At 39.6% G+C, this 26,652-nt stretch overlaps 1 protein-coding gene across 1 annotated transcript; it reads left to right on the top strand.

The window, feature by feature from the left end:
- Positions 1-5,441: 5,441 nt before the first annotated feature.
- On the top strand, positions 5,442-25,949 carry TMA16 (translation machinery associated 16 homolog). Its single transcript, XM_068137168.1, has 7 exons — positions 5,442-5,531; positions 6,680-6,792; positions 14,521-14,558; positions 15,336-15,420; positions 16,503-16,651; positions 23,477-23,519; positions 25,585-25,949. The coding sequence occupies exons 1-7, from the start codon at positions 5,529-5,531 to the stop codon at positions 25,721-25,723; spliced, it is 570 nt and encodes a 189-aa protein (XP_067993269.1). The 5' UTR covers positions 5,442-5,528; the 3' UTR covers positions 25,724-25,949.
- The last annotated feature ends 703 nt before the right edge of the window (positions 25,950-26,652 follow it).

Raw genomic sequence — 26,652 nt, 5'->3', positions numbered from 1 at the left:
TGATACAGATATACAGCAACAAGCCTGGAGATGTTTATCTAGACTGTCCCCAGGTCACTCTTACAGACTCAGTTTGAAGCTCAAAAGTATGCTGATGCTCTAAAGAAAAATCAACATTGTAGAATTGTGCTTGCTTACTGTAAAGCAGTGGAATGTTACAGAAGTTATGGGGATGACATGAGGGTTGTATATATGTGTATTTTAGCTGTGCATAGTATTGTGACATCCTTTGACTGAAGTAATTAGGAAGTCTAATCCAAGTTAAAAAAAATATTCAAAAAAAGGAAAGAAATTTTAAAAATCAGTATGAACAACAAAATTAGAAATTATTTTTAGCCTTGTAGTCGCCTGACACCTCAATAAGCATGGTAGAGGAGCTGGAGAAAAGCTTCTGAGACCTGATGGATGACATTTGCTTCCACTAAACTCCATTTCCAGAGTCACCACATATGAAATATTATGCAATATCTTCATATAATAGCTTCAACTGCTACAGCTACAGGGCTTGAACTGAAGGAGATTGAAAACAACAAGAAGGAAATAGACTACTCAAGCCAGACAACAGATAGGACTAAGAAATTATCTACTGTCATTCACAATTTAATGATACACAAAATATTGAGATTACAATGATTTCTTGTTTTTCTGTGCTGCACAGAAATATGGGTGTTTTTTTTTACAGTTAACTTGATAACCATCTTCTGTATTGTCAGAGATGGTTGGTTTTTTTACGTTTCCATTCCTGATGTATGTGTAGTGAAAATATCCTGATATATCTAGGACATGCCTGATAAATGTATTGGGTAGTAGATTCAATTCACTGTCAGAGAAAAGTTATAATAGCTTAAATTTGCAACAATAAAATAAAGTCATTAAATTGTGAATTTGGATTGCATATTCATGAACAGGTATATTTTAATGGTTACAAGGAAGAAATATTCAGATGGGTGCCCAGACAGGTTGGACAGCAATTTAATCAGAGGCAGAAGCAATCAATTCTCAAATCTACAGGCATATTGCCCAGATCTATCTGTTCACATATTGATCTGTCAATCATTTTAGCTGAGCAATAAGCCATCGGGCACTCCAAGCATGCAAAGGAAACTGCATGTTCCAGAGTCAAATCTGTGTGCATTTACACACTCACTTGCATCCTGATTGGATTAGGTCCAGAAGGGAGCTTGCAAAACACAGTATTTAAAGAATCTATAAGATTTGATTTCCTTTGCTGCCATGCTGTACAGCAGCAGCCTGTTATATTATTACTCTCTAGTCCCATGTCAGGTTCTTTCCTCTAGAAAGTTTTTAACTTATATACTTCTACACTCAGTGCAACTGACAACTTGCAGGACATACCACATAGTTGCTGTGTAACCAAGGATTTTCAAGATGCATAGATGAACTGGTCTGTTTTAAATGTTACTATTTCACTATGCATGGTACTACTTTTTTCTATTGTGGTGGAAGCACAAGGGATGGGAAAGGAAAAGAGGAAACAGGACAGAAGAGGGTGATTTTACAAGGTTATTTGCATGGAGGATGATTTAGGCTATTTAATTTTTAGTACTTTTAATATATTAAGTCCAATTTAGAATTTTAATATATATGTAAGCATATGGTGCACCAGAGAGCCTCCTAAAACTCTAAACAACTAAAGTGGCAAGAACACTAATTTTAAAAGATTAAAGGAACTGATAAAATGGTTGACTCTATCAAGTAATTGCATTAGTGTAGGAGGCTCTGTCAAAAGGAATGTGGTCATCTCCTGCTCTGATTTGTGACAGAAATCTATTAGCATTTAGAAAACTCAGGAAATGCAGAAATAGGTAATATAACCATAATCAAAGGAGTCTATTAGATGTTCCTACTAAGAAACTATTAATTTCTTTTGCAGTATAGCTTAGAAATAGTTATAAAGCAGAAAGGGGAGAGTAAATGATATATGTAGGTACTTCTCTTATACATTGTCTCAGTTTATCAGCAGAGAAACTAATGTATCAGAGCAAAATCCTTTATAGATGGGGAAAGTGAGGTATTAAAAAGATTATTTTTAAAAAATTACAAACTATTTAAAGAACAAAATCAGACTAGAAATCAGTGCACATATCAGTGAATAGTTATTGGGTTGTTACTAAGTCATCAAATTAGATGCATCATTACCCAGGGGTCTCATTATAGTCAATGGCAAAAGACCAGTTGAATAGCCCCTTGGAGCTGTCTATTAAGTATAAGTATCTACAGACCCTATGTTTCTTTCTTAATGTCCCAATTAAAAAGTTAAAATTAGGTAGAATGAGTCTCTATAATCCTGCCCTGTGGGTACCATTCAGCTCCAACTTGCATCCCAATCACATATCCTCCAGCTCAGAACTAAGACAGTTACACACATCCCACTGCTTCCCACTCAGCAGATCTCTGAAATGAAACTAGACAGACACCAGAGTAGATTTTTTTTCTGTGGTATTCTGCCAGGAATAGCATAGCTATTAACATTTCCAGGCATGCACGCTCTGAAGTCTCCAAGCTAAGGACATTAATCAGTGCGAGGCTGCAATGGCTGTGAGCAGAGCCACTAGACTAGTAGGAAAGCAGTGTTCACACTTATGTTTGTGCTTGGGAGTCAGAGGAAGGAAAGACTGCAGTCAGAATATGCTCATGATGAAAGTTTGGAAAATGTTTATCTAAAAGCAAAGGCTTAAGTTAATGCTGTTTCTTCAGCATTTTTATTTAGTGTCTCAGCAGCCAAACACATAGCAACATTTTTGCTCATCCAAATTAATAAAAGAATCTAAAAATTACTTTCTCATCTTTAGTTTGGATTCATAAGTGGGACCCCACAGCCCAAATATTTTCACTGTCACTTTACTATATTGTCTGACTTCCTTCAGCATCCATCAGTTAAATATTAGATTTGAACAGCATTAAACCAGAGCTATTCCCTAGTTGGCTACTATGATTCCTGTGCTGTTTGACAGCATAAATCTAAATCTATTTACTTGGATGGACTATTTAAAATTCAATGTTCAGTTTCCTGTCTATGACTGATACATCCTAAACTATTAGATTAAAATAAATTGCTACTGTCACTGCTTTCTGTAGCAGTTCTGTAAATCTATGAAACAGTTTTACTGCAAGTGCACAAATAGGTAGTGTTCCAATATAAGATGAATGAAGACTTTGCTCAAGCTAATCACTCTCTTTTGTTTTAGTAAAAAACATAGGGAGATACTGCTTAGAGACAATCTTTACAATGGATATATTTCTTTAAATATTTGGTCCACATCTTGAACAAATAAGATTTTCATGTAGTGTTATTAAAAGATAGCAAAATACTGCCTTCCCACTGTTATACATGTGAAAGAGAACTGATGATATATAATAAGAACCGGTAGCAGAACAATGTTAGCAGGAACCACACCCTGAAAGGTGTGCAGGACCCTTTCTCCTGAGAGTCATAGAGGACACAGTCTCAAGCTGTGCGAGGGGAAGTTTAGGCTTGAGGCGAGGAGAAAGTTCTTCACAGAGAGAGTTGTCACAGCCATTGGAATGGGCTGCCCACAGAGGTGGTGGAGTCACCATCCCTGGAGGTGCTCAAGAGGGGATTGGACATGGCACTTAGTGCCATGGTTTAGTAGTCATGAGGTGTTGGGTGACAGGTTGGACTTGATGACCTTTGAGGTCTTTTCCAACCTTACTGATTCTATGATTCTAAAGTTGACATGTTCCACCAAAAAAACATGCCTACTCCTGTAAGACACGTTCTCTATCATTGAGTTACTATTCCAATATTTTTTTCTGCCAAGAAGCTGGAAGAAATTGCAGTCTCAGTTTTTAAAATAAAATTACATCCTTTCTACTTTCTTTTACAGACATGGATGAAAGAACTGTTTAAGCTAAAAGGATGATGCTGACACAAGAATGCACAATACATGCAGGCATAAATAGGTAAGGAGATACATTTGTGATGAACATTAGAAAGTGTTTAAGCATGACAGAAATGACATTCTGCAAAAGGTCTGTGGAGAAGGATGCTTAAAAAGCTCCACTTCTAATATTGGATTGGACTAATAGCACACCATGCCAAGAGACCAAATTACAGATTTTAGCAATTGCTACAAAAAAAGAAAATAAGTAATGAGAATGTTTTGTCTGATACCTCAACATTTATATTTTTTAGGTTTGTAATAGTGGAATTCTTATACATATTCCTATTACAAATGTGTTTGACTTCTTGTAACTTGAAGAAGAGAAAGTCTCCAACAGTGACACATTATCTGGCAATACTAAGAGCTGTAAACAGCATTTCCTGAGCTGTCATACTATCAGTCACCATTTAGCTGAAATCACTGATAAGTCTAAAAGTGAAAATATTTTAACATAATAGTGACCTTAGCCCACTGACAGTCTTATGAAATTAATACCTCAGTATGAAGCATTACTATGTGGAAATGATGACACATGCAGGTGCCACTGAATTTTAAATTATGACTTATAAAGAGATCTTTCATACTGGGCGGAAGTTTGGTAGATCACTAGAGTAAATGAAAACATTTTATCAGTACAAATCCTCAGCCTAGAAAATAATTGTTATTGTCTTCTTGCAGGCATAAGGAGGGTACATACAGAAGCTGGGCTGGATCATGTGTTAGGTTCTCCTCACCAGGGGCAGCTGGGGAAGATGCTGGCTGCCTGTTCCTACCTTCAACAAAATCTTCATCTGGTACTTCCACAGCATACCTGAGAGATAAGGTATATGGGGAAGGGTAAAGTCTGTCAGCCTGCATGATGAAGTTGGGAAGAACAGACAAATCTTGGGGCACAGTGTCCTTTCTAAAAGCCTGATGAGTCCAAACTGAAGTAGGACTGATCTCGTGTTTCCCATTCAATATTACAAAAATTAATTAAAACACTTGACAGAAAAGAGTTACCAGTGCTTGAAATCCAAGATGCAATACGGCCTAAAGATGGTGTCTGTGGAGTCTGTGATGCTTGGAGCTGACGTAGTCAGCTGGCACAGTCTCAAGCTGTGCCAGGGGAAATTTAGGATTGAAGTGAGGAGAAAATTCTTCCAGAAAGTAATTGGCCAGTGGCATGGGCTGCCCAGGGAGGCGGTGGAGTCACTGTGCCTGGTGGTGTTAAAAAAAAAGACTGGATGTGGCACTTGGAACCTTAGGTGGTGTTAGGTGATAGGTTGGACTTGATGATCTCTGAGGTCTTTTCCAACCTGTTTGTGATATTCTGTGATAACTATTAATGAGTCCCTCGTCTGGGTGGTGACTTCTTAACGCAAGCCTGCTTTAAGAGGTCCCTGGAGCGACTCTGCATCGCGGCTTAATCCACACTTTGGCGCTCTCGCTGCGTTTGGCTTGCCACGTTCAGAGGAAGCAATGCCGGGTACACGTCAGCGAGGCAGGCGGCGCTTGGCACCGCCCCGCCGCGGAACGCCGCTGTGCTACTCGCGCCACCCGGCCGGACCGCTTCGACTGGTGCACCACGGCGGGGGAAAGACGGTCGGTCGGTCGGTCGGCATGGTGCGTGCGATGGGATAGAGATGAGGGTTGGCGTGGGGTTGGGGTTCCGTTGTCGTCTCTGCTTTTGGGCGCCGCAGAAGCCGTCTCCCGCGGCACTCGCGGCCCTTTCCTTTTCGCTGGGAGCGGCCCCACCGATCCCACCCTGGAAAGGCTCCCCTGAACGCGGGAGGCGGCCGCGTGGGCCTTTACTGGTATCAAACTGAGCTTGCGTTTAAAAGCTGTGCCCTCCCGTCGCTGTCCCCGGGGTAAGCCCCGAGTGATCCTGCCTTTTGCATGGACGCATTTCGCCCCGTAGTGATCTGCGTAGTTTTAGGCCACCCCGTCAAGGTACCAGGGGGCACGGGCCACGAGGATGCTTCTGTGCCTGTACCGTCAGCGAGCACCTCTGGGGGGTCAGAAGGAAACGTGTGAAACTAATGCAAGGAACCCCTTGAGATTTCTTTAGGTGTTCAGGATAATTTGTATTTGACTATCTTCTGTTTCTCTCGCGGTTCTAAACGCTGATGCTAATATAGGTATTAAGATGTAGTATATACTCCATTCACTGATTTCTGTTAGCTGCATGATATTAGCATATTTAGCCTCCTTGCTTTCGGGTGCACACCAAGAAGTAAACAAGTGTTAAAGTGTGTTTTAAGTTTGTTAGTAGTTTTCCAGATCTGTGCTGGGTTAAGAAGGAAAGCCTCCCTTTTGTGAGGGCCTTTCATGGTCTGTGGGGAAAGACAAGAAAATCCTTTCTATTATGTTATACAAATTACATATGGCCTTTGTCAGAAACCCAGATGGAACAACTAGACAAAAGTTTGAATGGGACTATTTACTACAAAGGTACAGAGAGGTAGTCTTAGTCTAGTTGTAGGGTTCTACAAAATAGTTATTTTGAGAGTAATCACTAGATAAGATTTTTAAGTGTGTTTTCTGTATGCCATGTACCAGTTACTGAGGAGGGCGAGATCTAATTGATAGTACTGATAAGCAGTTATAAGCTAAGCTAAGGGCTTATAGCAGTTATAAGCTATAAGCTAAGGGCTTTCTTCAGTGTCAGTACATGTTTTTTTGAGTTTTAACCATGGTAATACATGCTATTATCTTCCATTTAATGTTCTACTTAACTTTATTAATGTACAGCATCTTTGATTTCTTCTCAGCCTAAGTTACGGAAAACCCAGGCAGGAAAGCAAGAGAAAAAAACTATCCATCCGTACAGCAGAAAAGCTGCACAGCTTGCAAGGGAAGCGCACAAGCAGGAAAAGAAAGAAAAGTAAGTTGACTGTGCAAAATGGGTGTAGAAACCAAAAGATAGCATTGCAGTAGATATTTTTTGTTTGTGGGGAACATGAGAACTTTTTCATTGTGAGGGTGACAGAACACTGGAATGGGCTGCCCAGAGCGGTTGTGGAGTCTGCTCTGGTCATTTAAAACCTGCCTGGATGTGTTCCTGTGTGACCTACTCAAGGTGATCCTTCTCTGGCAAGGGGGTTAGACTAGATGATCTTTTGAGATTGCTTCCAACCCCTAACATTCTGTGATTCTGTGAAGAGAAGGGTGATGAAATGAGCTGACAGGTTTACATTCATGAAAGCAGCTTCTGAATAAAACTGCATAGTTAACTCCTCATTGGTGATCTCTTGCTGTTTTGAGGCAGGTTTGGTTTTCTGCTCTACATCTTATTTTTCTTCCACAGAGGAAAAAGATAGCTGGAGAAGACTGGAATTCAGTTCCATTCTGTATCAGCTTGCTAGTTGATACCTTTCTGAAAAAAACAATCGTATCTATGTGAACTTAAGGCACTTTCTGTCAAAGTACACTATTATTTGAATGGACCATGTGAGTGGAGCCCAAATACGTGTCTGAAGGTGTTGAGTTGGGAACTCCTTATACACTTAAAATGTTCCTCAGAGACTGTACAGTTTTATGTTTCATGATGGATGTGCAACCTTCTCCACAGTAAAGTTGCTCTAACTAGAAAGGGGACTTTTGCTAGCATAAATGTATCATGTAGCCTCAAGCAGAGGTGCTGAAGAATTTACAAAATAGCACGTTGAGTATTGGGCAGTTTCCCAATGTGCAGAAGTTTTTCCCTGCCGCTTCCCTGTGCTCTTTGACTACAAATTGTAAGTTTTTATCATAGCTTATTTTCCTAGTGCTAAATAAACTGTTTAATCCCTCAACTCTCTCATCTTGCCTCATAACTGCTGCTCAGAGTGCTTGATCATAAAAGATAATTGAGTTGTACCTGATTCTTAATGCTTACATCTATGACTTCTTGATGCAGCCGGTAAATGAGCTGACGAGGGGTAGGGCCCTGGTTGACCTGCTGTTCTCACATAGAGAAGGGCTGGTGGTAGGTGTGATGGTAGGAGCCTGGCTAGGGTGCAGCAACCATGAGACAGTGGAGTTTTCAATATACAGGGAAATAAGGAGGAGCAACAACAGAACCCTTACTTTGGACTTCTGGAGGGCAAACTTCATCATATTTAAGCAATTAATTTGGAGAGTACCCTGGGTAGCAGCCCTTAAGAACAAAGGGGTTCAGGACAGTTGGACCTACTTCAAACAGGAACTCTTGAAGGCACAGGAGTAGGCTGTGCCCATGTGCCAAAAGATGAGCCAATGAGGAGGGTGACCGGCCTGGATGGGCAAGCAGCTCTTGAAGGGATTAAGGGAAAAAAGGAGGCTGTATCGCCTTTGGAAAGGGGGGAGGCAACTTGAGATGCATGTAAGGATGTTGTTAGATCATGTAGGAAAAGAATTAGGCAAAAGCCTAGTTACAACTAAACTGGCCACTTCTGTGAATGACAATAAAAAGAATTTTTATAAATATATTAACACTAAAAAGAGGGCCAAGAAGAACCTCCACTCCTTATTGGACCTGGAGGGGAACATTGTAACTAAAAATGAGGAAAAGGCAGAGGTACTAAATACATTGTTTACCTCTATTTTCAACAGTAAGGCAGGAGGACTTCAAGGTAATGGGCCTCCTGAACTGGTAGATGGGGTCAGGAAGCAGTATAATCCCCCCAAAATCCATAAGGAGGTAGTTAGGGACTTGCTGAGCCACTTGGATACTCACAGGACCATGGGACCAGATGGGATCTATCCTAGGATACTGAGAGAGCTGGCAGATGAGCTGGCCAAGCCACTCTCCATCATTTACCACCAGTCCTGGCTCACTGGAGAGGTCCCAGATGACTGGAAGCTGGCCAGTGTGATGCCCATCCACAAGAAGGGTCGGATGGAGGAACCTGGAAACTACAGGCCAGGCAGCCTGATCTCAGTGCCAGGAAAGATTGTCTTGGGGACAATCACAGCACACCTGCAGGATGGCCAAGCCAGCATGGATTTAGGAAAGGCAGGTCCTGCCTGACCAACCTGATCTCCTTCTATGATCAGGTGGCTGCCTGGTGGATGTGGGGAAGGCTGTGGATGTAGTCTACCTGGACTTCAGAAATGCCTTTGACACCGTCCCCCACATCAAACTCCTGGCCAAGCTGTCAGCTCGTGGCTTGGACAGCAGCACTCTGTACTGGGTTAGGAACTAGCTGGAGGGCCAAGCCCAGAGAGTGGTGGTGAATGGTGCTACATCCAGCTGGCAGCCAGTCACTAGTGGTGTCCCCCAGGGATCAGTGCTGGGCCCTGTCCTATTCAATATCTTTATTGATGATCTAGATGAGGGGATTGAATCCACCATTAGTAAGTTTGCAGATGACACCAAGTTGGGAGCAGGTGTTGATCTGTTAGAGGATAGAAGGGCTCTCCAGAGGGACCTTGACAGGCTGGACAGATGGGCACAGTCCAACATAATGGCAATCAACAAGTCCAAGTGCCACACTTTGCTGCACTTTGGCCACAACAACCCCATGCAGCACCGCAGGCTGTGGTCAGAGTGGCTGGAGAGCAGCCAGGCCGAAAGGGACCTAGGGGTACTAATGGACAGCTGGCTGAACATGAGCCAGAAGTGTGCTCAGCTGGCCAAGAAGGCCAGTGACATCCTGGCCACTGTCATTCTGCCCCTGTACTCGGCACAAGTGAGGCCACACCTTGAGTACTGTGTCCAGTTCTGGGCCCCTCAAATTAAGAAGGACATTGAGATGCTTGAACTTGTCCAGAGAAGGGCAATGAGGCTGGGGAGAGGTCTTGAGCACAAGCCCTATGAGGAGAGGCTCAGTGAGCTGGGGCTGTTTAATCTGGAGAAGAGGAGGCTCAGGGGAGACCTTATTGCTGTCTACAACTACCTGAAGGGAGGTTGTAGCCAGGTGGGGGTTGGTCTCTTCTCCCAGGCAACCAACACCAGAATGAGAGGACACTGTCTCAAGCTGTGCCAGAGGAGGTTTAGGCTTGAGGTGAGGAGAAAGTTCTTTACAGAAAGAGTAATTGGCCATTGGAATGTGCTACCCAGGGAGGTGGTGGAGTCCCCATCCCTGGAGGTGTTCAAAAAAGGATTGGACATGGCACTTGAAGCCATGGTTTAGTTAGTCATGAGGTGTTGGGTGATAGGGTGGACTTGATGATCTCTGAGGTCTTTTCCAACCTTGTTGATTTTGTGATTCTGTGATTCTGTGACATGGCCAAAAAAGAGATTTCATAAGGCAGTGTATTTTCTTGCAGGTCAGAGTACTAAATGTATCATTCATTTCTCTGCTTAATGCATTAATATTGCAGTAATCAGGTCATCCTTTCTAGGAAAAGGGAGTAAAAGTTGCTGGCTTTGTACTGAGTGGGCTTTGTAACTGTGGCAGATAGATTTGACCAGTCATATTATGTAAGTAATGTTGCTTAATTCTGTCCTTTTTCTGTGAAACAGCTGAATGGTTTAAGCATATTCAGAGTGGTGTTAGGGTGTCTTGGGGTCCTGGAGTCACCTTTGTGGAGTGGATTTTTAGTCCAATGCTGACATTACCAAGTGAAGTCTACAGAGCAAAATATGGATCAGAAATACTTTAGAAGCCAAAGGCTGCTTAGTGGTTTTGAGCACACAGGGTGTAGTAAACTGGAAATTATACTGACTTCCTGATTCTCTAGGCAGATAGAGGGGTAGAAAGCAATTGTAACACCTTGTCATTTCTTGTATAATGGTCTGCATGAGCTTAATCCTTGCATTTGGTTCTAGGTCCCCCAAAACCAGACAAAATACTAACTTCTTTAATATATTTGAAGTCAGCTTTCTGTCACCAAATGTATTAATTTCAAGACTTGCTCATCAGAGAGTTGTTTCTAGTGCCTGATCTTTACTATGTAGATTTCTGTCTGTGCATGCTTAGATTATCTCGTAGTACATGAAAACACTTTTTCTTTTATCTGTACTAGCCCCCATGGTTGTAGCTTTACAGAAGTTGCTCCATTTAATACCTTATGGAATGTGGCTTGCAGTGTTCAACCATATTAATATTCTATTTGTTTGTTTGCTTGGTGGTGCTGTTTTTGGTTTGGTTTTGTGGGATTTTTTTTTAACTGCACCAGTAATTGCAATACTAAGAAAATGGGTTGTTTGGATTGAGCTGCAGTTAACTACTCAGTGCTGGAGAACCAGATTAAACAAGGATGAATTAGAATAGAATAGAATTAACCAGGTTGGAAGAGACCTCTGAGATCATTGTGTCCAACCTATCCTGTCCTATGGTTAAGGAGTTCCTATGCCTTGCAAGTAACGCCTTTTCTTGGCTAGCAGTACATCTAGAACAATTGCTACAGTCTCTTGCTTCTATTTTGTAATACCTGCTGCCACTGACTGTTAAAAGCAGCTGAATGCTCCTTTGCCCTTTCTTGGGGCTAGTTTCCCCTGTGCACAATAACACGTTAATCCTCCATGAAAGTTGTTTTTTTTAAGAGGATTTTAGTTCAGTGCAAATGCTTTTGCTAACACATTAATTGCATATTCAAGTATCTTTTGCCCAAACAAATAAAAAGGGAAGAAAGTACCCACGAGAAATTTCAATACTTAACGTAGCACTGGCAAAAAGGAGGGAGAAATTCTGCTTTAAGTTGCAGAAGTCTTTTACAGCTTCCATTGTTCAGATACTCTTCAGTCTAAGTGTTGTCAATAAATACGAAGGTAATGATGAGCTTATTGTCCAGATAGCCTAGCTGCACTGCAAAAGACCAACCTCAACCATAATAAGAGAAGACAGACCAGCTGGTTTTAGAAAATCGGCTACAATCTTTAGTTCATTTGTTTCACACTTTTTTCTTGTCTGCATCCCTCTTCTCATCTCTCTTCAAGGTCTAATGAGCAGCAACAATTTTCAGTGTATTACTAATTTATATTCTGTTAATCTACATGTGAATCCTTATTCCTATATGCAGCTTGTCTGCTCTACTACATAATTACAAAGATTTATTTGTATTTTTTTGAGACAGCAATAGCTGATTCACTGGCACCAGTAGAATGCTATTTTTTCTACAATGCAGGAAACCAGACTGTGATGGGATATTCCTGGAACGTCTTTTAGTAGTGGTGTACCAACACCAATCATGTTTTGTTTGCAACTGCTGCAATCTCTGTCTGGTTTTGATACCTGACGCTGATCTAGCACTGGATTCTTTTTTTCCCCTGTCATTTTTCTTCCTGAATAAAAATATATGCTTTCTGTTGTGCATATACAGTAAATTTTTTTTAGGAGTCTGTGTATTTTTGTTACAAATACAGCAGTCACACTCTGAGAGACAAGACCTAAGGAGTTTTTACAGCATTTCTTGATCTGACACTCCCTTAGGAGTAAGCAGTAACCTTAATGTAGCTCCTTATTGAGCATTTCATTTGTTTGTTTCTCCTCACATTTTTTGTCTAACTTCTTAATCTTTCATCAACCACTGTACTTCTGTTTGTGCTCTTTGCAATGAGCACAAAGGTGATCTTGGGAGGCAGATTAAGGGGAAAATTATTAAGCAGCAACCACCTGCCACAGGGTTGTGTTCCTGTCCTCACCCTCTCCCTTGAGCAAAAGATATTACTCATTGCATGGAAGAGTCACTCTCTTTGATTTGCCTAATTTGGTTAGCCTCCCTGTTAATACTTTTGTCTTCTAGTAGTCATTGAGGTGAGGCTTTTATGAAAGGCACTGTAAGGCAACATCTGATCCTCCCATTCATTGTTTCTCATGCTGCAATAAGCAGTGTACACCTGGAGACTGGAGGATGTTCTTCCAGAAGAAAATCCTTGTTACGTACTTCATTGTCGTGATACATCTTGACCTAGTGATATTTGCAGATGCAAATGGTAATTTGTAGTGTTTTATAGCATAGATACATGATGTGATTTATGATTCTAATCAGGCAGCTTTTCCAGGTGGTATTGTATTTCTCTTCACGGCAACACTTTGCAGGCATCCTCGGCTGGCTATGTTGCCATGTAACATTCACAACAGGAACTGCTGGTGTGGAGTTCCACTGTGTGGAACAGGTAGTGTTTTCTTGCTTATCATTGTTTAAAACTCCCTGCTGTAAGCCTTCTTTAGGCTACCTACTACAGTTTTTATTGAAGACATTTCTTACAGCTGAGTTTTAAAACTTTTTTATTTTTATTTGTTTCCTTTTCATATCATCTGACCAAGGTTTATTGTTTAACCCACAGGAATGAGAGTAGCTTTTGTTTTAACATTAAAATCTTTTAAATAAGCAACCAGCCTGGATTTATGTTTTTTTGCCAGGTATGAAAAAAACCTCAAACCCCATGCTTGACCACTGTAAACTTTTGCATTAGAAATGCTTCTCCCAGTTGATCAGGTATCTATAGAAGTAAAAAGGCATTTCTTGAATGCATTAGTGAGATTCTTAGCAGCTCACACATGCTGTGTGTTTTCTTTTATGTGGTTTTTAGACGGTCTTCAGAGGATGAATTACTTCCTGAAAAAGCTAATCTTTATTAATGTAGGTTTGTAGCTGTGTGACACAAGTATGTTCGTCTCTGGAAAGTAGGGCTTTCTCTTTTGATCTGATTTTTTGTGACAGTTGATGGAGTTTTGTGTTCTGAGTTACTCCAGTTGACTTTGAAGTATAATGAATGTAATGAAGGAGCACATTAGCTTTGCACTGTGTTGAATTTTATTATCCGTACTTTTTCAATTCAATTCTTTACATTTTTCTTTATTCCTTCACAATTTTCTTGCTAATAAAAGAAAGTAAATTTTATCAGAGGTCTTTGCATATGTGCACTGAACATCAATGGCTAAGATATTTTTTTTCTAGTGACACATTTCATACTTAGCCCAAAAAGGTATTCTTTCCCTTTTTGGAAATAAAGTGATAGTCACTGTCATTTGCTGCTGCAGACTGAATCTGAGGGCTTCAGGACAAAAAAATACGAGGCATTGTATTACCTGTTAGAAAGCTTGTGTTCTTTGATCCCTTCTCAGTAGGATGGGAATTAATCCCAACTTAATTGAGTACACATATTCCATGGAATACAGAAGGCTTCAAGTATCTTGCCAGAGATTGAGGTGGAGTTAAAAAGTTTTGAGATGGATTTTTTTCCCACCTCTTTTTATCATGTGAAGTAGTTTTGGTTTCTGAACACATTAATTTGTATTGTTCAAAAGGCACAAACTTTAATTATTACAAGTTATTAGATACTAGAATAGTATTTTTCACATTGAATGATTTATTTGCAAGGATGCACTGTGGTGAAATCTTTTGTTCTTGATCTCCAAACCCATTAAACATATCAGCCAAATATTATAAATACTTCAACGTCTGCAGCATTCCTTTTGCTGTCTTCTAAGAAAAATGTTGAATCCTAATTTCTTCAGGGAAACTGCTTAACTTAAATTATAAACTGGACAAATTTCAGATAGTAGTTTTAACAAGAAGTAGAATTTTGAGATGAAACAGAGTAAGTTTTACATTGGTCTTAATTTGGTAAATATTTGTGTTTGAAATTTTACCTCAGCTTTCAGTGAGATGCCAAAAAATTGACTTTTGGAGAAAGGAAAATGAAGATAATTTTTTTATGATGCTCTTTCCTGGCTAACATACATGTTTTTTTCTCTGCTAGGTTGAAGACTGAGAAAGCTTTGCGTTTGAGTATCATTGGTGAGCAGAAACTTCTGTTACTGACTGCAATATTCATCTTTTTAGCATAGACTTTAGTTTATACCAACTGTATTGTCTCCAGTTAAAGTTTCTTTCTCTATAATCTAAATCTGTAGTGTTAAAATTGATTGTGTTGAAGTGCTGAAATACATGACATGTTCACTCAAATAGTATATAGAGGATTGAAGTTGAGGTTGAGGAAGCCTAATCTTTAATCAGTGTATGTGGCAACAAGGGGATTTAGACCAAACATCTGGTTTGTAAGGCTGTATAGGTGTATTTATTATACCTGTTTCCATGCTGGTTTTAATTGCTTGTGAAAGAGAATGGTAGGGGTTAACAGACACATTGTGTGAGCAAGTAAATATGAAACTTTGAGACACAATCTGGAATATTTTTTTCTCTTTCATACAACTGACACAGAACTTTTTCAATGTAATCTTTGTGAAAATTATGATGGTTAGAACTCTTGCTCAGTCGTGTTTTTTTCCCCTTGGGGTCTTCCTAATTTTCCATTTTTAAGCAGTTGATACAGTGAAGTTTTAAACACTGATTTCCAGTAAAGCAAAGTGCAATGTCTCTTTCTCTGTAAGAAAGGTATAAAACACATCTGAAATGATGTGAGAATGTTTCTGTTACACCTGCCTTCATATCTTGTATGCACAGTATCAGTGAGTCTATGATGCTGTTAAAAATCTTGAAAAATGGGGGTTTCTTTCAAAGACTTTGGGTGCTACAGTGATGACATAATCATTAATGTTCAGTTTGTTCTTGTAGGAGAAAAATTGCAATGGTTTCAAAGTCACCTTGACCCCAATAAAATAGAGTACACGAAGAAGGAGGCTGGCGAACTAATTGAAAAGTAAGACTGGTGTTAAAAACAGGATTAAAAAGTGTGATTTGCCTTTTAAAATAATGTTCTTAAATAAGATCTGTAAATGATGATCACATAAAAGAGGACTTTTTACACTACATTTGTTAATATCAAATACTTGATTTGCTTGCAACTGAGGTTAATAGCATATTGAAATATGTTTATATTCACACTACAATTACTGATGTAAGTCATGTGTTTGGTTTTTTTATTATTTAAGTATATCTCTTTATAATGCATGGAGGTTTGAATGATTTGGATAACATGAATTGCATGAATTTGCTAGTTGGGTTGTTCAGTGACACTTAAATGTACAGGGTTTTTTTTCTGCTTACTCTATTATTCTTTGATTTTCTTTGAGAAGATGAAACAGTACTCGGGTCAATTTTTAGGGCAGGAAATGTCAACATTGAATCTGCTAAGATGAAATGCAGTTATTTCTGTGATACTGGATATATGTACCGATGACTTCTCGCCAATTTTACACCTGCTAGCTAAATAATACATATGTATTGTTTCACAAGTATAGTATATCAGTTTCTTTTCAGGAGCTCTGACACACTTCCTATACTGTTTGTGAAACATGCAAACTGTAAATCAATGCTAGTGGTACTGCAAAGGCGATAAAAGCATGCTTTTTAGGTTTGGGTTGAATGTTAGATGATGCTGAACACATGCCAAAAAACTTTGCTTTACAATTGAGGTGACAAAATACTTAGATTTAACACTGGTTTTCCAGAGCAGGTGAGTTATAATAATGTAGGAGCTCTGTTTTATGCAAGCATTGTCATTGTTTGGGGTTTTGTTTTGGTGTTGTTTGTTTGCTTGTTTTTATTTTGTTGTTAAAAAAAGTAAATAAACTCCCCTTAATGCTTCTGGAAGCTGCAGACAATTCAAGTAAAGTTTCTACATGGAGTTCCTACTTTGAAGATGAAAGTAGTATTTCAAATCTAAGAAATGTATCTGACTAATTTAGTAAATAAATACAAATAGTAAAATTACTTCCTAAATTGTCAAAGTAATTCTGTTTAGCATGACTGCATCTGACAAATGCATTTTATTTCTTTCAGGTATATGTGTCGATTCAATGCTGAGTTAGAGCAGATTGAATTACAAAACAGTATTAAAGGTAGACAAGGAAGACAGCATGGCTCACGAGAAACTGTCATCAAGCAGACCATAGAACGTGAGCGACAACTCTATGAAGGCTATGGAATGGGTATGTAAAAGCATTAGAAATAGTACTGTGGTCACACCTTCTCATCCTGCTCACAAGGCTAAGTGAAATTTCTAGGCATTATCTTTATTTTTCAAAGGAGTCAAGTAACTGTTAGGTGTTTGTGCCTTGCAGAGGATTTTGGGAGGAGGGGCAAGGTGGTAAAAAAAGAAAAAATATGGTGGAAATTTGACTCTCATTTCTTCCTTATTACTTTGCCTCTGTGCATCTTTGCTAGTACTGCCTCTCTAGTACAGGCATATGTAGCATACTTTTAAAATAAAGGTGAGATTTAATACACCTGTCTTAAAAGGAAATTATCTTCAGTTTGCTTGGACCTTCATTATATACAAGGTATTTTTTGATGGTGCATTTCAGTGAGCCTGCATGTTTTAACTTGCCTTACCAGGAGGACTTTAACCAGCATTACTTTCTCTATAAATTAATTATTGTTTTTCATGTGGGCTTTGTTATCCAGTCTGGTGCCAATGAAGTCTTTATGTATAGCTATCTATGGTGGACCAGTGGCATGTGAAGCTTCAAGTTTTATATCGTGAGAAAGTGGGCTTTAGGGCTCATGAAAAGTACTGAAGCCTCAACTTGTGGGCCTAAAACATCATCAGAAAGAGATCTTTCATTCCACTAAGCTTGAGATATGCTTTATGTGGGAGAGTGATTGCAGCAGAAATTTTTGTCCTGATGTATTGCCAAAATTTAAAGTTTTCTTATTGAAATTTAGGTATTCGGGAATCCTATTGTGACATAACCTGCTCTACAGGCATAAATCACAGAATCAACTAAGTTGGAAGAGACCTTCAAGATCATCAAGTCCAACTGGTCACCCAACCCTAACTAATCAACTAGACCATGGCATTAAGTGCCTCATCCAGTCTTTTCTTAAGCACTTCCAGGGATGTCGACCCCACCACCTACCTGGGCAGCCCATTCCAATGGGCAGTCACTCTTTCTGTGAAGAACTTCTTTCTAAGATCAAGCCTAAATTCCCCCTACACAGCTTGAGACTGTATCCTCTTGTTCTGTTAACTAAATTATAAGCCCCATGTAGAAAAACACATTTTTATCTCTTGCTCTTCTCAGGCAGAGGAGTTATGCACCTTTCTGTGCCTCACCAAACATAGTGGTGGAGGGTGTGTAAGTGTTCTGTGTGTGTGAAGTCCCTAACATCAAAACCCCACAAAAATCCCTGAAGATTTAAAAATCTTGCAGATAAAAGCCTAGTTGAAAGCACTTTGAGTTTTTAAACATTTGCTTTGGCCATTATCACAAGTTTGTTGGGGTTTTTGTTTCCATTTATCTTTCTTTGGGGTAAGCTGTCTATGCCAGCAGACTGTCTAATGAAGTCTTCTGAGGAGCACTCACAATCCTAAGTGTTGAAGCTGAAAATTTCCTCTTAAGGTGCACAGTCCTCTGTAGAGGACGGAGAGGGGAATCAATACGGATGCCCAATATGATCTAGTATTGTTCTTTATTGTTCCAGTGTTGTACGAGTATAGTGCAAGCATAGTACAGTGCTAATAGGCTAATAAAAGGAAGTGCGTATTAAGGGAACCTTTACAGCTTATATAAACTCAGAGAGCATGATTGGCATAGCTTCATTGGTTCCTCACAAGTGACCACACGTTGCACTACTATTGATTATTGGTTAAACTAGTAATAACACGCGAGGTTGTTAATGCACATGCGCATCCTGTTATTCCAAGATAATTCTCTGTGTTTATAGCTATCAGTGTCCTGCTGTAGTTACATGGTGCAGGCACAGCACTATTCTGCTACACTGCTAGCCACTTCTGCACCCATGCTGGACATGGCCTACCACCGTGTCAGGCTCTAGGCCTACACTGCCAGATTGCTCACACTGCTTGTTGCCACCATTACCACAGTCCTCTCTAAGAAGAAACAGTTAAAACTTTTTTTGGAACATATTTTCTGGTTTTGGAGCTTGTACACAGATGCACAGATAGCTAGGCTGAAGGGAAGCAGCAGTAATCTGGGGAAATAAGAGAAAAAGACAAAGGGGTAATAGAAGTGCAAACAGCAAAGAGTTGTTTTGAGGAGAGTCAAATACAAAATATTGAAATGTATGTATTTTGCTTTAATAAGCATTTTGGATTTGAGTGATAAACTTGGCTTTAATGCTGAAGTATTATTAGATGCAATCAGCTTCAGTCAAAGTGTGCCGCAGAAGACATGAAAAATCCATGTTCTGTGGTTAGAATACAAAGTGCAGCATGGTTTGGATGGTGTGACATATTCCTCTTTCCCCTGATTTATATTATACAGCTCTAAATTTTCCAAGTATTACTTGGTTTTTTCACAGCCTGCAGTGACAGTGGAATTTGGGAACATCTGTATGACTTCATTTGTAATGTTTTATTTCTTAACAAGGGAGGGAAAAATCATAATAAAACACATACTATGGACATCATCAGATAGTTCAGTTGTAGAAAATCTACTTTATGGTTTTGCTTTTAAAGTTTACTTCCTTTTTTTCTTTACTGCACTGTGGAAAGCTGACAAAAAAACAATAGAAAAGATAAAGATGTCACATGTACAAGCAAAATTTGAGGTTATTATAGTATTAGTAAGCAAAGCATTCAGAGTGCATGGTGCTACTTCACACATTAAATACACTCTGAAATCAGTCATTATTTGTTACCACAGCTGCTGCAGGTTTTGCTCTGTCTAGGATGGTATTCATTCAGAGAAAATAGTTGCTGCTAACTACTGTAATTAGAGATTAGGGATAAATGGAAATCAGCTGGAGACTTTGCTTTTATGCTCTTGCTCATTATTTTCCCTGGAAACTGTAGGGAGTGGAGCTTTTATAACTGACTTAATATTTTGGTGGAGTTTTTTGTGGTTTTTTTTCCCCCCTGTTCTTGAACTCAGTTCTTCCATGCATGTGCATTTGCTATAAAGAAACTACATGAAGGGGAATCTTTACATTTAGGAAAGTCTCCTAAAATATCAGATATATGTAAATGAAAAATTAGTTCTTTTTTACTTGGCTGTTTACAGAAGCGGTAGATACCTGAAGGCATAGTAAATTTTAATCTTTAAAAAAGCCCCAACTACCTACACAGGGACCATTCAGTCTGTGAGGCTGTTGACTGTTGTTATCAGCTTCTTGTCACTTTCTTACTTCTTGAATGTATCTACATTAGTTTTACTGCAGTTTTCTTCCTGGCATTGTAATTTGGGGGGTGGGGTTGTTTTGTGGGTTTGTTTGGTTTTACAATATCACAGTATCACCAAGGTTGGAAGAGACCTCAAAGACCATCAAGTCCAACCTGTCACCACAAACCTCATGACTAGACCATGGCACCAAGTGCCACGGCCAGTCCCTTCTTGAACACCTCCATGGACGGTGACTCCACCACCTCCCTGGGCAGCACATTCCAATGACGAACAACTCTCTCCGTGAAGAACTTTCTTCTCACGTTGAGCCTAAACTTCCCCTGGCACAGCTTGAGACTGTGTCCCCTTGTTCTGGTGCTGGTTGCTAGAGGGAAGAGACTAACCCCTTGCTGGCTACAACCGCCTTTCAGGTAGTTGTAGAGAGTAATGAGGTCTCCCCTGAGTCTCCTCTTCTCCAGGATGAACAATCCCAGCTCCCTCAGCCTCTCCTCATAGGGCTTGTGTTCGAGGCCTCTCACCAGCCTTATTGCCCTTCTCTGGACATGTTCAAGTGTCTCGATGTCCTTCTTAAACTGAGGGGCCCAGAACTGGACACAGTACTCAAGGTGTGGCCTAACCAATGCAGAGTCCAGGGGCACAATGACTTCCCTGCTCCTGCTGGCCACACTGTTCCTAATGCAGGCCAGGATGCCATTGGCCTTCTTGGCCACCTGGGCACACTGCTGGCTCATGTTTAGGCAGCTGTCAACCAGCACTCCAGGTTTTGTTAGTGTTTTTTTTTTTTTTTTAATCTAGCCTTACATGTTAATGACAAAGCTTTTGAAAGGGTATCCTGGGTATTTACAGGATATATCCTTGGAACTCAGAGTTAGCAAGCTTTCAGTTGAAAAGCATCACATTTATTTCATTTGAACATCATACATTTTTTGTAATTGCCTTCAAACTGCCTTGCATGTTCTCTCAGAAGCATAATGTTAATCTTGGGGAGAAACAGCCTTCAAAGCTAAATGCACTGGGTTTTTTAATTCTTGAAACTTCAAGTTATAAGGAAATTGAATTAAATCAAAGTTCTGCTATTTACCTGTATCTACTAGTGTGATTGTAGTACTATTTGATAGCTGTTATCTCCTGTAATGATTGTTATTGTGTAACTGAATGGTTTGTTCTTTAAAGAGGATCTAGAGTTTCTAACATCCTTTCTCCTTTGTTAACTTCAGGCTGCAATATCATCCTTTGACCTAACTTAAGGGTTCCTCTGTATTGTTCAAATGGATGTGATATATATGGAGCCTGTTCCAGAGCACTGACAGAACAGTGACATTTCAGTCACTGTGAGATTTAGATAAATATCTTGTGCAAATATTGGCTTTGGGAGAGAGAAATGTTACTGCTATGAAGAATGATAATATTTTTATGAGCAGCATAGTTCAGGAGGGAATTAAAACATCTCAGCAGGCTGTCACAGAAACAGGATTAGTTAGACCTACAGCTGACAAACGCATTTTACTACTGATACCCACAAAAACTTTGAAGTAATTTGATCCAGTGCTTCTCCATCCCAATAACTGAAAAGGCACTGGCTTAACAGTATTTTACTCAAGTTCTGTGCTATAAGTTATACTTAGTCACTTTGCCTTTTTTCTTTTTTTGTTATGAAATGGCATCTCTAATCCTGCATTCATAGCATGATCTGATTTATTAGTGTCAGACTTGGGAAAATTGATAGATGAACAAAGGCAGAACTCTGTGTTCTGAGTTCACTCAAAGACAGTATAAGAAGTTGCTGAAATGTCATTTTTAAGAGCTAAAATAATGAAGTGTATATAATGTTACAGAGGTAGCAAACATCTTCCTCGTTGAGCAATCTGCTGGCTGTGAAATCTGTACAGTTTATAGAATGCACTGGGTTGGAAGGGATTTTTAAAGGTCATGTAGTCTACCCCCATCTGCAGTGAGCAAGGACATTCCCAATTAGATCAGGTTGCTCAGAGCCCTATAAGACTTCATCTTGAATGACTCCAGGGATAGGGCCTGTACCATGTCCCTGGGCAACCTGTTCAATGTTCCATCATCCTCACTGAAAAGAACTGCTTTGTAATGTCCACTCAAAATCTACTCTCCTCTGTTTAAACCACTGTCCCTTTTCCTGTTGCTACATGCCTCTGTAAATAGTCCCTCCCTAGCTTTCTTGTAGGCCTCCTTCAGTTACTGGAAGTCTGCCGTAAGATATTCCCAGAGTCTTCTCCAGGCTGAACAGCCCCAGCTTTCTCAGTCTGTCTTTATAGGAGACCTCTGATCTGAATGAGCTCCATCTCGTCCATGTCCTTTCTGTGCTGAGGGCCCCAAAGATGGACACAGTCAGGTCTCACCAGTGCAGAGTAGAGGGACAGAATCACCTCGCTTGACATGCTGTCCACATTCGTTTTGGTGCAGCCAAGGTTATGATTGGTCTTCTGGGCTGCAAGTGCCCACTGTTGGGCTAACATCCAGCTTTTCACCCACCAGTACCCCCAAGTCCTTTTCCACAGGGCTGCTCTCAATTTCATCATCCCTCAGCCTGTATTAATAACAAGGGGTGGGTGTCCTGACCCAAGTGCAGGACCTTGTTCATAGACAGTAAGAAAGTATTTTATACTGTGCAAAAATGTCAAGGTTTCTAAGGCATAAATCTCTATAAATTAGTGAGGATGTATTTAACTGTTTGTTATATTTTCTTACTTGAATAATCAGTTGCTCTTTAAAATCTCATGATGATCTGTCTTTTCTTGCAATGGTGACTTAAATGCTTGGAAATATTTTTCTGAAAATATATTTCCAAGTATTTATGGACAGCTTAGTTCTCAATTAATTTGGACTGAGGCATGTATATTTAGGTCAGCTTTGCAACTAAGCTTTCTTATTTTACTTTTTATCTGGTGTGCATATTTATACTAAGGGAGGCAGTGGTTTCAAACTAGAGAAGAATAGATTTAGATTGGATGTTAGGAACAAGTTCTTTACCATGAGGGTAGTGGAACACTGGAACAGGTTGCCCAGGGAGGTGGTTGAGGCCCCATCCCTGGAGATGTTCAAGGTGAGGTTCAACAAGGCTCTGGGCAAACTGATCTAGTTGAGGAAGCCCCTGCTTACTGCAGAGGAGGTTGGACTAGGGAACATTTGGAGGTCCTTTACAACCCAAAGCATTCTACTATACTAAGTTCTGCAGGGCAGAACTGTCTTTTTATTACAAGGGTGAGTGAATGTCACCCATAGTTGAGGATGTTAGTTAGGCTTTTAAAACAAACAATAAAATAATGACTTTCATGCTTTCTTCACTGGTTTCCTTTAAAAGGAAACCTTAAGTACTTAAGATTTTGCTGTTTCTCAGATGTGTCAGTTAAGCGAAGCATCCTCTTTTTATTACTTGTCAGGATTTGGTTTTCAGTAACTGGTACATTTGAATTACGAATTTGAGTTCATAGGTATAAGTTTACTTCCTTTTCTTTAGCAGTGAGAAGTCTTCCTGTTTATATATTGTTCTAGAAACTTTCTAATATGAAACCTCATTTTCTTGGTCTTTTAATCTCTGAAATAATATGTTCAGCCCTTTAGTGCACATTTCTTGCTTCAAAATGAGACTCACTTGAATAATATAACACATCTAATAGAATTTCATTTCATTCCCATTAGAAATCCCAGATATTATGAACAGAAAACATCTTAAATTTTTCAGGTAAGTTATTTTATTATCACTTCTGATCTGTTTATGCAAAACAGTGGTTTTGAATTTGATGTGTCTTTTCTCTTAAAAAATTGTCACTTGATAAAGTAGACTAGGTATGGTGTTGGCTGTTTTGGTATTTCTTTGGTATTTCACTGATGTGTACAAAAAGGATTAGCATTTGCTGTTATGTTTATGGGTCCCTCAGTTTAAGGAGGACATCAAAACACTTGAACGTGTCCAGAGAAGGGCAACAAGGGTGGTGAGAGGCCTTGAACACAAGCCCTATGAGGAGAGGCTGAGGGAGCTGGGATTGTTTAGCCTGGAGAAGAGGAGGCTCAGGGGTGACCTCATTGCCCTCTACAACTACCTGAAAGGTGGTTGTAGCCAGGAAGGGGTTGGTCTCTTCTCCCAGGCAACCAGCGCCAGAACAAGGGGACACAGTCTCAAGCTGCGCCAGGGGAGGTTTAGACTCGAGGTGAGGAGAAAGTTCTTCACTGAGCGAGTCGTTTGTCATTGGAATGGGCTGCCCAGGGAGGTGGTGGAGTCACCGTCCCTGGAGGCGTTCAAGAGGGGATTGGACGTGGCACTTGGTGCCATGGTCTGGTCATGGGGTCTGTGTTGATAGCTTGGACTCGATAATCCTTGAGGTCTCTTCCAACCTTAGTTATACTGTGATACCATGAAGATACAGATTTATTGATAGTTTTCTTACCTGAAATGAGATTTCAGACAGTATTTACAGTCACGTAGTGGCTGCTTAAGTTATATGGTCAGAGCTTACCTTGAAGTAACTAAAACAGCACTAGGTTCTTAGTCATCTTTTCTGAGCTCTAACTCTAGATGCAGTACAGGAGTCTTCATGTAGATATACCAGTTGAAATCTTAAGCAAATTGATGACTTACATCCAGTGAAAAGATCCAGGAACTGCGAAACCTGCTGCTAGCTTATCTGGGCCAGCAAGCCAATATGCTGTGGTAATATATGAAATGAACACTTTTACTGACACTTTTATCAAATGAGATAGTTTAAAAGGAAAAGGCTTATGTTGCAGGCAGCAATATAACAACCAATTTCTAGGAGCAGTATGTAAGCAGAAGTCATGCTTACAGGATGTTGGAATAAACCATTGGTCATGGAATCATTAAGGCTGGAAAAGACCGTAAGACCCCTGAGTCATCACTTGGTGACTCCATCTCCCTGGGCAGCCTGTTCTTATGCCTCACCGCTCTATCAGTAAATAAATTTTTCCTAATAGCCAATCTAAACCTCTCCTGGCACAACTTAAGCCCTTTTTGTCTTGTCCTGTTTTAAAGAAGAGAAAAACATCTTTGTGCTGTGTTTATAAATACACAATTGACTTGTAGTGGAACATCTAATAGAAGCAAAAACGTGACTGTCTTACAGTTGACAAATACTGTCTTTGCCCTTGAGAAAAATTATCTATGAAGTGCACTTACTATAATTAAGAAAACATTCTATTAATTGAGTGCTGGATTTAACACATGATATTTATTAGAACCCTTCCTCCTTCATAAAGCCTCTTGAAATAATGTGCATTAATGTATATTAATATTTTGGGTCCCCTTCAAGTCAGTCATACGTGATGTTAACAGTTACCATAAATCATAATGAAGGACTTCTGTGTGCATGTGATACTAGCTCTGCAAATAGAACATCCAGACAAAGAACTCTACCAAATTGCTTTTCCATTGCTTACAAGACTGGGAGTTTAGTGTGTCAAACCTAAAAGCAGGTGGTCTAACCTAACTGAGGATACATACAGATATTTGTGGGCATAAAGTGAGTTATTGTTTGTTTGTTTGTTTTGGTGGTTGTTCACAATGTCAGAGCTGAAAGTCCTCAATTCTTTGTAGAAAATTACAGCTGCTTTAGTGTACAAGATCAGGTGAAAATGTTGGTGCTTATTCATACCTGCAGTGGAACTGGCAGTACAGTTTAGAACAACTGCCTCACTTGAGTTAGCATCTTCTGAGAAAAGGTGAATTAACTCTGCTGTTCCCTCTTCCTGCTTCTATTGGTAATAGTTTTTTATTACTTTGTTTTTCCTTTAAGAGAATGGGATGGTGATCTGAGGAAACTGCCAAACATCAAAATGAAAAAGTTCTCAGCTATGGATGCTGCTTATGGTTCCCTTCAGGTGGCAGATTTAGAAGCTGAAGAAGAACTGAATAAAGTAGAAGAGGTAGCTTAATAAGTCCACTCAAGAACTGAAATAGCTGAAGGGAACTGTAGGAGACCTATTTTAATTATTACTGGAAACAAGAACAAATTCTAACTATATTTGCAAAGGCTTTGCTTGTTGCATTTTTTATGAGCTCACTGTGTACCTGTCATAAAGAGTAAACAGTACATTCTTGGGTAAAGGTGTATATTACTGGATTAAAAAAAATGACTATAATAAATACTTTAAATATTAATGGTGTATTTTTATTACTGTACCTTCTTTTCAGGATGCAGACTCCTGAGCTGCCAAATTGACTATAGTTTGTTTCAAAAGCTTGACTAGTTGAGTACCTCTTCCCTGATCAAAGAGCAGTCAGGATTCAGACACCTGCCAGGTGTTAGGAAATGCTTACCTTTTCCTGGTAATGGGAAGAATGTACAACACTTAGATCATAAATGTTTACCCCTGATAAACAGTGGGGACAGCTAGTGGCAGTGTTTATTCATTTCCTATGGTGGTGGCCAGGATGTCTGTGACAGTGCAGAGTTTTGTGGAGAGCAGCAATAGGCCTTACCTCACAAAATCCTGTGCTGTGTAGCACAGACCAACTTGGCTGTAAGAAATGCTCTACCATTTAGTAGAAAAGTATATGCAGAAGATGAGATACATGGAGCATGAGTTAATCAGGAAGAAGAGAAGTCTTCTCTTGTACCATCTCTTGATTGAGAATCCACCAGGAATGTTGCTGTAAAGGAATTTTATATTTTGCCAAGAGAATCTGAGAGAATTGTGCTGTCCTCACCACTCTGTATTGAAGAATTCAGATCAGAAGCCAATTGAAGTTCCTATAAATGGTTTTTAGAAATATATTTTCTCTTTTTCTGTTTCTTTTTCTTACAATTACAGACCATTTTGGGTTGGAAAGGACTTAAAAGGTCATCTAATCCAACCCCCAA

Source organism: Melanerpes formicivorus, unplaced genomic scaffold, assembly GCF_026170545.1.
Source record: "Melanerpes formicivorus ecotype bairdi unplaced genomic scaffold, bMelFor1.0.p_v2 SCAF_4, whole genome shotgun sequence".
In the NCBI taxonomy this organism is placed as follows: domain Eukaryota; kingdom Metazoa; phylum Chordata; class Aves; order Piciformes; family Picidae; genus Melanerpes; species Melanerpes formicivorus.
Note: the sequence above shows the minus strand (reverse complement) of the source record. Positions and strands in the feature narration are given on the sequence as shown.